General features: G+C 42.0%; 1 protein-coding gene across 3 annotated transcripts in view; it reads right to left on the bottom strand.

The window, feature by feature from the left end:
* The window catches only part of mipol1 (mirror-image polydactyly 1), a 414,667-nt gene that overhangs the window by 15,630 nt on the left and 386,207 nt on the right, over positions 1 to 12,830 (bottom strand). The window contains exon 11 of one of the 3 annotated variants that reach the window (XM_063050030.1): positions 1,022 to 1,252. The exons of the other annotated variants lie outside the window; for them this stretch is intronic. Within the exon in view, the coding sequence (XP_062906100.1) occupies positions 1,022 to 1,252 (231 nt within the window). The remainder of the gene's footprint in view (positions 1 to 1,021; positions 1,253 to 12,830) is intronic. 3 annotated transcript variants of the gene reach the window in all.

Raw genomic sequence — 12,830 nt, 5'->3', positions numbered from 1 at the left:
ACTATCCACAACGCACCAATTTTCATACCATTTACAAACTTACTAATTATCCGACCTACATTTTCATCCAAATTATTTACACAGATTACAAACAACAGACGTCCTAGCACTGACCCTTGGGGTCACAGACTTTGAGTCAACATAATACCCATCTACCAATACCCTCTGTCCTCTAAGAACAGGCCAATTTTGAATGCAATCTATGAAGTCTTTAAGGATCCCTTGTCAGCTTATCATGAGGGACTTTGACCAATGCAATATCCACAGCCCTACCCTCCTCAACCATCTTGTCACCTCTCAAAAAAATCAATCATATTTGTAAGACATGACCTTCCTGGCACAAAGGCATATTGACTATCCCATATAAGTCTATGCTTTTCTAGATGTGAGTAAGTCCTACACCCAAGAATCTTCTCCAATAATTTCTCTACCTATATCACACTGGCCTATAATTTCCTGGTCTGTCCATATTGTCCTTCTTAAACAAAGGAACAACATTGGGTATTTCCTCTGTTGTCTCTCTCAATAACCTGCAAAGAGCCCATCAGGCCCTGAGGACATCCACCTTAACGCTCTCTAAAAGACCCAATACCTCTTTTTGTTATCATTGTGCCCTAGAATATCAGCATAGCCCTTCCAGCTCTCACTATGTCCTTCTTGGTAAACACTGATGCAACATACTTAGTTTGCCTCTTGCCTAGTTCCTCTGGCTCCAAACATAAATTCCCTCTTTAGTCCTCATTGGTTCTACTCTTTCCCTATCTACTCCCCTTTTTAATGTTATGGATGAAGTGCCTTGGGATTCTTTTTAACCCTACTTGCCAAACATATTTCATGGAACTTTTTAGCCTCCCTGGTTCCCCATTTAAGTTCTTTAAGTAATTTGAAGACATTTAGAAAATATATTGTATGCAAATAACAGTATTTTACTTTTAACCTGTGTTGATCATGGTCAGAAGGAGAGCTGAAGAATTACAGAAGTATACTTCCAACTTTAAAAAAAGATTGTCAAAGTACTCACTTCTGAACTTTTTCAATTAATTCATTTTTCTCTCCCAATGCTTGTTGTAGTTTCATTTCCATATCTGCGTGTTCAGTCATGGCTAATTGTAACTGGCTTGCAAGATCTTCATTTCGGTGGTGTGTGGTTGATATCATGTCTTTACTGACACGTAAAGCATTGTCGTAAGTGCCTAGGGTAAGGTTTAATTGGTCTGTGAGTGTAGCCTCTTGAGATAATGACTTGTGTAAGCTGAAACAACATGAACATATTTAAAATGTTAGCAACATACATCAAAGTTGCTGGTGAACGCAGCAGGCCAAGCAGCATCTACAGGAAGAGGTGCAGTCGACGTTTCAGGCCGAGACCCTTCGTCAGGACTAACTGAAGGAAGAGTGAGTAAGGGATTTGAAAGCTGGAGGGGGAGGGGGAGATGCAAAATGATAGGAGAAGACAGGAGGGGGAGGGATAGAGCCGAGAACTGGACAGGTGATAGGCAAAAGGGGATACGAGAGGATCATGGGACAGGAGGTCCGGGAAGAAAGACGGGGCGGGGGGTGACCCAGAGGATGGGCAAGAGGTATATTCAGAGGGACAGAGGGAGAAAAAGGAGAGTGAGAGAAAGAATGTGTGCATAAAAATGAGTAACAGATGGGGTATGAGGGGGAGGTGGGGCCTTAGCGGAAGTTAGAGAAGTCAATGTTCATGCCATCAGGTTGGAGGCTACCCAGACGGAATATAAGGTGTTGTTCCTCCAACCTGAGTGTGGCTTCATCTTTACAGTAGAGGAGGCCGTGGATAGACATGTCAGAATGGGACTGGGACGTGGAATTAAAATGTGTGGCCACTGGGAGATCCTGCTTTCTCTGGCGGACAGAACATAGATGTTCAGCAAAGCGGTCTCCCAGTCTGCGTCGGGTCTCACCAATATATAAAAGGCCACATCGGGAGCACCAGACGCAGTATATCACCCCAGTCGACTCACAGGTGAAGTGATGCCTCACCTGGAAGGACTGTTTGGGGCCCTGAATGGTGGTAAGGGAGGAAGTGTAAGGGCATGTGTAGCACTTGTTCCGCTTACACGGATAAGTGCCAGGAGGGAGATCAGTGGGGAGGGATGGGGGGGACGAATGGACAAGGGAGTTGTGTAGGGAGCGATCCCTGCGGAATGCAGGGGGGGGGAGGGAAAGATGTGCTTAGTGGTGGGATCCCGTTGGAGGTGGCGGAAGTTACGGAGAATAATATGTTGGACCCGGAGGCTGGTGGGGTGGTAGGTGAGGACCAGGGGAACCCTATTCCTAGTGGGGTGGTGGGAGGATGGAGTGAGAGCAGATGTACGTGAAATGGGGGAGATGCGTTTAAGAGCAGAGTTGATAGTGGAGGAAGGGAAGCCCCTTTCTTTAAAAAATGAAGACATCTCCCTCGTCCTAGAATGAAAAGCCTCATCCTGAGAGCAGATGCGGTGGAGACGGAGGAATTGCGAGAAGGGGATGGCGTTTTTGCAAGAGACAGGGTGAGAAGAGGAATAGTCCAGATAGCTGTGAGAGTCAGTAGGCTTATAGTAGACATCAGTGGATAAGCTGTCTCCAGAGACAGAGACAGAAAGATCTAGAAAGGGGAGGGAGGTGTCGGAAATGGACCAGGTAAACTTGAGGGCAGGGTAAAAGTTGGAGGCAAAGTTAATAAAGTCAACGAGTTCTATTTTTTTCTTTGTTAAATATATTTAATCAGATATCTACTGAGATATTTCACTTAATATAAGAGTACAGAAGTCTATATACATAAATTGTGGTTAAATGAAGCTTCTTATGGTAGAACTGAACATGAAACATATCATGAAGCATGATAAGGTGGTAGTTATGAACTTTGCTTATTCATTTTGCCATAAAGTAATTTAAAGATAACTAAATGAGAAATTTAGATAACCTAAGTTATACTCATTTGGATACAGGTTGAAATGTCATATGCATCTCCATTAGCCTCTTTATTACATAGGCAGAATTTGTATTTTGAATAAATTTAAGTTTTTGTCGTTTGTACAACATTAAATCCTCAGATAAGGATCACATGAGACGTGCAATAAACCTTGTTTTATTCCTGGGTTTGTTTGTTTCGATATTTTGCAAGACAAAAGACATAACTCTAAAAATGTAGCCCACATTTAATGGATGCTCATACTACTCTCATTGCTAAAATGAAAATGGAAAATATTGTTGAAAGTCATGTATCAGGATGATCTGAGGTGAGAAACTGTGTTTGCATTTCAGGTAGACAACCTTTCATCAGAACAAGGGGAACTCAGAAAAGATGCATGTTTTAAATTTCAGAGAACTGAATGAAAAACCAAAGAGAATGCTTAGGGTGAAGACCAAGAGAGATTGAATGCCACTAGAATGTCCCAAGGTTGTGGGGCAGTTCAGAGAGGGCAATGAAGTTTGTTACTCACAGCTAATCCATCTGGACATGCACATAGAGAAAGCTGAATGCTAGAGACAACTAAAATTCAATGCTGGAACTGCAGTTGTTAGAAATCCAAAATAAAAGACTATCCTGGAAATAACCTGTGATGAGAAAGAAAGTGAATTAATGTAGCAGATTGATAAGCTTTCAACAGAACTGGCCAGTTCTGGTGAGGAGTGTGTTTATAATCTATTGGATCACTTAGCCACTTGTTAAACTTCCTGATGAGCCAGTTATGAGATAAGTACAAGTTAAAACACTAAATAGATATAAAGAGAATCTTGCACATACTTACATTCATGAACAAAGATTTCACCTGGATGGGGTGAAGGGCAGGGAGACTGAGAGTAATTCACAGATCAGCATTTTTCAGGACATAGGCAAAAACAACAGAAGGATACAAAAGAGGTTCCTCCAAGACTTTCTTCTGAGAAAGGTTAGGTTTTGTCATGTTTAGAATAGTTTCATGAATTGATAAGACTTTATTGTACTTTTGCTCATTACAAAGAATTATAACCAGACTTTACTAGTTTTAAAATAAGAGCAGAGCTCGTTAGTGCCTGAATTTAAACCTAATCAGAGTGCTTTTTTATTATTGTATGTTTTGAGCTTCATTTTAATACTCTTGGGGTGGGGGAAGAGAGGGAGATGGTGATTATTAGATATTCTTGCAGTTTCCCAACATTTATGTAGAATGTGAACTGCTATACACTTGCAATTAATAAAAGTGTATTCAGAATTGCTAGAGAGCTACAGAAAAGAAAATAACAAAAAACTCAATCAGAACACCAAAAATGCTTTTAGTCTAAATTTTCTTACCTGGTCATAATGTCAATATAATTGCGATGGGAACAGACTTCTAGCTGCTGCAAGAATGTGCTCTGACATTAACAAATTAAGTAATTATCTAGTTTCTAATGAGGAAGGGTGAAATTAGAGAAAGGCTGTATTAAACTAGAATTTTCACTGGTGCAGAATTGAGGTTCTTTTTTGGATTTTATTCAAAGGATCACATTTTAATCAATGTCCATGCATAATGATTTCCAATTTTACAATTTTGCAGACTGCCAAATAATAGGATGTACAACAATCATTTCCAAGTCTTAGAATACGGCCTGGTTCCACCTAGTGGGTACACATAATGGGTAGCAAATTTGAGAATTCCTGCTCAGGAATGTGCAAAAGTGATGATTCACACGGAGAACTACAAATATGAGTACTCTCTGTAGTCTGACCTTCAGCCGAACTCTACCACAAACACACATTGCCAATGGGTGGCAAGTTCACTTCAGCTCCCTGCTCTTATGTCTCAGGCTCATTCCATGCTTCCAGCGGAACACAAACTGATCTCCAGAACATCAATGTATCAAGGTGGCTACTAAACTTTTTAGCACAGTACAAAAAAAAATTACTTTCCTGGAAGAAAACAAGTAATAATTGTGCTTTTTCTCAAATTAGACTCTCAAAATGTTAACAAATTTAAACTTCACGAACACAGCTACTGTGTTATATATTTAAAGTACCCCAGTCAAATTGTTTTATTATTTTACAATTGGATAAAAGCAAGAATGACAGGGTGATCAAAAGTCAGAAGAGACTGATTATCTGTACCGTCGATAAAACTAGTAATCATACTGTGTGGACCTGGAAGTAGCTATCTGGCAAAGAACACAAAGAATTAGCTACACATCCGAAAACCTCCTGAGAACTAAATATACAGCTGTTCCACTGGCCAACAATACATATAGCCACTATCTTTGTGCTGGCAACACACATCAAAGTTGCTGGTGAACACAGCAGGCCAGGCAGCATCTCTAGGAAGAGGTACAGTCGACATTTCAGGCCGAGACCCTTCGTCAGGACTAATTGAAGGAAGAGTTAGTAAGAGATTTGAAAATTGGAGGGGGAAGGGGAGATTCAAGATGATAGGAGAAGACAGGAGGGGGAGGGATGGAGCCAAGAGCTGGACAGATGATTGGCAAAGGGGATATGAGAGGATCATGGGACAGGATGCCCGGAGAGAAAGACAAGGAGGATGGGAACCTAGAGGATAGGCAAGGGGTATAGTCAGAGGGACAGAGGGAGAAAAAGGAGAGTGAGAGAAAGAATGTGTGTGTAAAAATAAATAACGGATGGGGTACGAGGGGGAGGTGGGGTATTAGCGGAAGTTGGAGAAGTCAATGTTCATGCCATCAGGTTGGAGGCTACCCAGACAGAATATAAGGTGTTGTTCCTCCAACCTGAGTGTGGCTTCATCTTTACAGTAGAGGAGGCCGTGGATAGACATGTCAGAATGGGAATGGGATGTGGAATTAAAATGTGTGGCCACTGGGAGATACTGCTTTCTCTGGCAGACAGAGCGTAGGTGTTCAGCAAAGCGGTCTCCCAGTCTGCGTCGGGTCTCGCCAATGTATAGAAGGCCACATTGGGAACACCGGATGCAGTATATCACCCCAGCCGACTCACAGGTGAAGTGTTCCCTCACCTGGAAGGACTGTTTGGGGCCCTGAATGGTGGTAAGGGAGGAAGTCTAAGTGCATGTGTAGCACTTGTTCCACTTGCAAGGATAAGTGCCAGGAGGGAGATCAGTGGGGAGGGATGGGGGAGACGAATGGACAAGGGAGTCGCGTAGGGAGCGATCCCCGCAGAAAGCAGAGAGAGGGAGGGGGGGAAAGATGTGCTTAGTGGTGGGATACCGTTGGAGGTGGTGGAAGTTACGGAGAATAATATGTTGGACCCGGAGGCTGGTGGGGTGGTAGGTGAGGACCAGAGGAACCCTATTCCTAGTGGGGTGGCGGGAAGATGGAGTGAGAGCAGATGTGCGTGAAATGGGGGAGATGCATTTGAGAGCAGAGTTGATGGTGGAGGAAGGGAAGCCCCTTTCTTTAAGAAAGGTCATCTCCCTCATCCTGGAATGAAAAGCCTCATCCTGAGAGCAGATGCAGCGGAGACGGAGGAATTGCGAGAAGGGGATGGCATTTTTGCAAGAGACAGGGTGAGAAGAGGAATAGTCCAGATAGCTGTGAGAGTCAGTAGGCTTATAGTAGACATCAGTGGACAAGCTGTCTCCAGAGATAGAGACAGAAAGATCTAGAAAGGGGAGGGAGGTGTCGGAAATGGACCAGGTAAACTTGAGGGCAGGGTGAAGGTTGGAGGCAAAGTTAATAAAGTCAACGAGCTCAGCATGCGTGCAGGAAGCAGCACTAATGCAGTCGTCGATGTAGCGAAGGAAAAGTGGGGGACAGATACCAGAATAGGTACGGAACATAGATTGTTCCACAAAGCCAACAAAAAGGCAGGCATAGCTGGGACCCACACGGGTGCCCATAGCTACACCTTTAGTTTGGAGGAAGTGGGAGGAGCCAAAGGAGAAATTATTAAGAGTAAGGACTAATTCCACTAGACGGAGCAGAGTGGTGGTAGAGGGGAACTGATTAGGTCTGGAATCCAAAAAGAAGCGGAGAGCTTTGAGACCTTCCTGATGGGGGATGGAAGTATATAGGGACTGGACATCCATGGTGAAAATAAAGTGGTAGGGGCCAGGGAACTTAAAATCATCGAAAAGTTTAAGAGCGTGAGAAGTGTCATGAACATAGGTAGGAAGGGATTGAACAAGGGAGGATAAAACCATGTCGAGGTATGCAGAAACGAGTTCGGTGGGGCAGGAGCAAGCTGAGACAATAGGTCTGCCCGGTCAGGCAGGTTTGTGGATCTTGGGTAGGAGGTAGAAAGGGGAAGTACGAGGTGTGGGAACTATAAGGTTGGTAGCAGTGGATGGGAGATCCCCCGAGCGGATAAAGTTGGTGATGGTGTGGGAGTCAATGACCTGGTGCTCCTAAGTGGGGTCACGATCGAGGGGTAAATAAGAGGAGGTATCCGCGAGTTGTCGCTGTGCCTCGGCAAGGTAGAGGTCAGTACGCCAGACTACAACAGCACCCTCCTTATCGGCGGGTTTAATAGTAAGGTTAGGATTAGTGCGGAGGGAGTGGAGAGCAGAGCGTTCCGAAGGAGTGAAGTTGGAATGGGAACAAGGTGCGGTGAAGTCGAGACGGTTGATGTCCTGTCGGCAGTTAGCAATAAAGAGATCCAGAGCAGGCAGAAGAGATGCCTTCTTTGTTGGAGGAACAACACTTTGTATTCTGTCTGGGTAGCCTCCAACCTGATGGCATGAACATTGACTTCTCTAACTTCCGCTAATGCCCCACCTCCCCCTCGTACCCCATCCATTATTTATTTTTACACACACATTCTTTCTCTCACTCTCCTTTTTCTCCCTCTGTCCCTCTGACTATACCCCTTGCCCCCTCTAGGTTCCCCCCCACTTGTCTTTCTCCCGGGCCTCCTGTCCCATGATCCTCTCATATCCCCTTTGCCAATCACCTGTCCAGCTCTTGGCTCCATCCCTCCCCCTCCTGTCTTCTCCTATCATTTTGGATCTCCCCCTCCCCCTCCCACTTTCAAATCTCTTACTAGCTCTTCTTTCAGTTAGTCCTGACAAAGGGTCTCGGCCTGAAATGTCGACTGTACCTCTTCCTAGAGATGCTACCTGGCCTGCTGCGTTCACCAGCAACTTTGATGTGTGTTGCTTGAATTTCCAGCATCTGCAGAATTCCTGTTGTTTGCATCTTTGTGCTGGCATTAAGTTGATGAGTATCATCAAATTCATGTAAATCTACCTACCACTAGAGGTTTTAGCCATGAAAGGGAACATTAAGATAAATTAAGTCCCCGATGCTGGACGGGATATATCTCAGTTTGCTATGGGAAGTGATGGAAGAAATTGCTGGGGTGTTAATGATGATACTTACACCCTCCAGAGTGGCATGAGGTGGCAAATGTTCTGTTGTTCAAGAAAGATAATAGGGACAGTCCTGGGAATTATAGACTAGTGAGTCTTATGTTAGGGGTAGCCAGACTAAAGGAGAACGAGGTTATGTTGCAGCTCTATAAAACTCCAGTTAGATTATGCTTAGCTAGTTGCGTTCAGTCTGGTCGCCTCATTACAGGAAGGATGTAGCAGCTACAGAGAGGATGCAGAGGAGATTTGCAGGATGTTGCCTGCATTACAAAACATGTCTTATGAGGACATAAGTCTGAGCAAGCTAGAGCTTTTTCCTTTGCTGAAAAGAATGATAAGAGGCACTTGATAGAAGTGTTTAAGGTTAAGAGAGGCCTGGACAAGTGTGAACAGTTAGCACTTTTTCCCAGGGTAGCATTGCTAATATCAGAGGACATCTGTTTAAAGTGAGTGGAGTAAAGTTTAGGGGAGATTTCAGAGGTAAGTTTTTTACACAGAGAGTGATTGGTAGCTGGAATGCACTGCCAGGTTGGTAGCAGAGGCTGATACAATAGCAACATTTAAAAGACTCTTAAACAGGCACATGGACATAAGAAAATTGAGGTTTATTGGGCTGTGTAGGATGAGATTGATAATTGAAAATGTTTATATAGGTCATCACAACATTGTGGGCTGAAGGGCCCACACTGTGCTGTAGTGTGCTCTGCTCTATGTTGTATGGCTATTAATCATGCTCTGATGGATGACTACAACGCAGCCTAGGGGATAGTTCCCAGCTAACAAGCAGAAGGCACACCTCCTTCACACTACTTCGATCATGAGAGCCTCTGTATGGCCATCATAGCTGCCTTCTTTGGCTACAGAAATTCAGACATATTCAAATAAAGAAGTAGTTGATCTACAGCTTTAGATTCTAATATTCTCTGCTCCTTTCATTAGGCTTCTTCCAACCAGGGAAGTGCAATGGGGACTGAAATTATTTTAATGCACCCAATTTGCAGAATGAAACAATTTAACTTCCCTTTCAAATTCTCTTTAGATCTGCAACAAACAGGACTGAAACAAACTTGACTTCATTTTTATCAGGGATGTTGAATCATCCTTTAATTTCAATTTGCAGCTGTTCTTGTTCTGATGTAGCTGAGGAACACATTTTTGACCAACCCTTTTGAAATTATCTTCTAACAAACACGATTGCATTATTATTTCACCACGACAGATCACAGGCTGATTTGTCCTAGCAAGTACATCTTACCCCGAATTATTAGAATGATATCAAAATTTTACAGTGGGCAAGCAAAAAAAGACGGTTGACACTATAGAACCAAATTGTTTTTGCTGTTTTGGAGAATAATATTGCTCCTTTGGATTAATATTGATACTCGCTCTCTCATCATTTGTGAACCATATTTGAAGTCAATTGGATAGCAGTATATATACAGTTTAAGGATATTTCACTGTTTTATAAAAGATTTAAAATACAGTAGCTTAACTAGATGACATTTTGTGCATCTATTAATTCATATTAAAATGGGCACAAGTACTGTGATTGGAATTATATTTATAATTATTTCCTGCAGTAGGAAAGGTTTCTGTGGCAGGAAACAACAAATAATGATTTTAACCTGTTTAGTGTACAAAATATTTGGTAATATAAATAGGAAAAAGTGCATTGGCACCTGCTACAGAGAATCTGAGATCTCAGTTGAGTGCAGGTATTTATATATTTCCTTAATCAGTGAGATTTAAATACAGTATTACAAGTGAAAATATGCAATAATCCAAAGACAATGTAAATTAAAATAGCAAATACAAAAACAAATCAAATATGTGTAAAGGAAAAAATAAAAATCTCCATTAAAACAAGGAATGTGGCAACATCTTTGTTGATGAAGTTGCTTTGGGATCAGAGTGGACCATGTGGCTATCAGTTCAGCAGTCAACAGGATCTATCACACTGCAAGTGATGAAGACATCCTTTAGATAATAATAGATCTAACAGGTGCATTGCCTTGAAGTCCCATGCTCGTTTCTCCAATGAAAACAGGATATTGCTAAATGACCTAATTTTGATCCAAGCATTTTGTGAAGAAAACACCTCTACTAAAGTTAACTTTCTCAATTGTTTGTTTAATCATCATGCCTTGCTAAAGAGCTGTCATTTTTCCCTGGCATGGATGCCCTTCAGGAAGACCAATTTGCTGCCTTTTGGACCATGGACCAGCATCATTTCAAGGTCGTGTTCCTTGGCCTTGTTTCTTGTTTTCAGGGTTGGGGTGTATTGCGATGACCACATTGTTTTGGTTTTATGTTTCAGTGAACTGCAGGATTATGAGTCATTCGTCAATTCCTTTGTAGGACCTTTGCGACGACGAATGAGCTTCAATGCAAAACTCAGTCCACGAGGAAAATGTTCCTTCTCCAACCTGTCCCCCCATTCACGTATTCATTGCCTTTTCAATAAACTGGCCATCTTTTGTCTGCTATATCCTTTTCAGACTAGTGACATCGATGTCAAAGCATCTGAGTTCCTGAGCTATGAAAGGGAAGGGTGTTTGGCTGTATCACTGTTGGGACAGTCACGAGAGTCTTGGCATTTAATGCTCTATTGTGGAGTGACTATCAGAACAAAGGATAACAAAATGACTGGAGATGAAGCCCTGCTGCAGATGGATGTTAATGATGTTGTGCTGATGGGAATCAGGCACCATTTGTGGAAGAATCTGTGCTTCCCAAATTAGCCTCATCAGTCATCTCAGAATTCACTGAATAGAGTGGAAATAAGTCATCCTCAATCACAAGGGATTGCCTAAAAAGTGTTCACGGGACCTGTGCGCTCTTGTACATGAATCTCTGAAAGTTAATATTCAAGTATGGCAAGCAATAAGAAAGGTAAACAGTATGTTGGCTTTCATTGCTAGAGGATTTAAGTACAAGAGTAAAAACTGCAATTACATAGAGCTCTGGTGAGACCACACTTGGAATAACATGTACAGGTTTGATCTCCCTATATAAGAATGAATATGTACATGCGATTGAGGAAGTTCAACAAAGGTTTACGAGAATAATTTCCAGAAAGTAGAGGATGCAGAAGGGTGTATTGTACTGAAGGGATATTAAGTAGACCAGGCATACGTACAGTGGCATGCAAAGTTTGGACACCCCTGGTCAAAATTTCTGTTACTGTGAATAGCTAAGTGAGTAAAAAATGAACTGATTTCCAAAAGGCATAAAGCTAAAGATGACACATTTCTTTAATATTTTAAGCAAGAAACTTTTTTATTTAAATCTTTTACAGTTTCAAAATACCAACGAAGGAAAAGGGCTTGAAGCAAAAGTTTGGGCACCCTGCATGGCAGTACTTAGTAACACCCCCTTTGGCAAGTATCACAGCTTGTAAATGCTTTTTGCAGCCAGCTAAGAGTTCTGTGAGATTCTTAGGCCGTCTTGCATGCACTGCTCTTTTGAGGTCTATCCACAGATTCTCAATGATGTTTAGGTCAGGGGACTGTGAGGGCCATGGCAAAACCTTCAGCTTGTGCCTCTTGAGGTAGTCCATTGTGGATTTTGAAGTAGAACAAAAAGTTCAATTTTAACTTCATCAGTCCACAGGGCTTGTTTCCAAAATGCACCATGTTTGTTTAGATGTTCCTTTGAACCTTTTGAATAGAATTTTTTGGCTGCAATGAGCAAAGGTATGTTTGGAGAAAAAAGGGTGCAGAATTTCATGAAAAGAACCCCTCTCCAACTGTTAAGCACGGGGGTGGATCAATCATGCTTTGGGCTTTTGTTGAACATTTTGTTGAACACGGGGAACATTTACTGGTAGAGGGAAGAATAAATTCAATTAAATACCAGCAAATTCTGGAAGCAAACATCACACCGTCTGTAAAAAAGCCAAAGATGAAAAGAGGATGGCTTCTACAACAGGATAATGATCCTAAACACACCTCAAAATCCACAATGGACTACCTCAAGAGGCACAGCAGTGCCCAAACTTTTGCATGCCACTGTATATTAGAGTTTACAAGATTGAGAGGTAATCTCACTGGATCATATAGCGGTTGGAACAGTAAATGCAGGGATGATATTTACACTAACTGGGGTTTCTAAGTCCAGGCATCACAGTTTCACCATGCAAGAACAACCACTCAACACAGAGACAGGAAGATGGAAATCTCTACCCGAGACAGATGTGAGGGCTGTGTGTATTCAGAAAATCAATAGATGTTTGAATATTGAAAGAATCATTTTACATGGAGTCAGTGGAAGAAAGTGATGACTAGGTAAAAGATCAACCAATAATACAGACTAAGCCCAAACTGTGATTAGAATTGGCTGTTGAGAACCATTGTCCCAGCACTTCAAATAGTGATTTTAGATAGCTGCCAGCATCTGAAGAATGTTATCTAGCCTGTTGCAATCTTGTGGAAAGGAAAAAAAGAAAAGAAATTAAAAACAAAAGTGCAAGGATGACCCAGTTTAAATTGCTCAAAAACTACATTTAACCATTGGGCTATTTCATTTTGAAGATACCAATCTGAATTCACAAATACTTCAAAAATAATTCCA

The sequence above is a fragment of the Mobula hypostoma genome, chromosome 1, assembly GCF_963921235.1.
Source record: "Mobula hypostoma chromosome 1, sMobHyp1.1, whole genome shotgun sequence".
In the NCBI taxonomy this organism is placed as follows: Eukaryota; Metazoa; Chordata; class Chondrichthyes; order Myliobatiformes; family Myliobatidae; genus Mobula; species Mobula hypostoma.
Note: the sequence above shows the minus strand (reverse complement) of the source record. Positions and strands in the feature narration are given on the sequence as shown.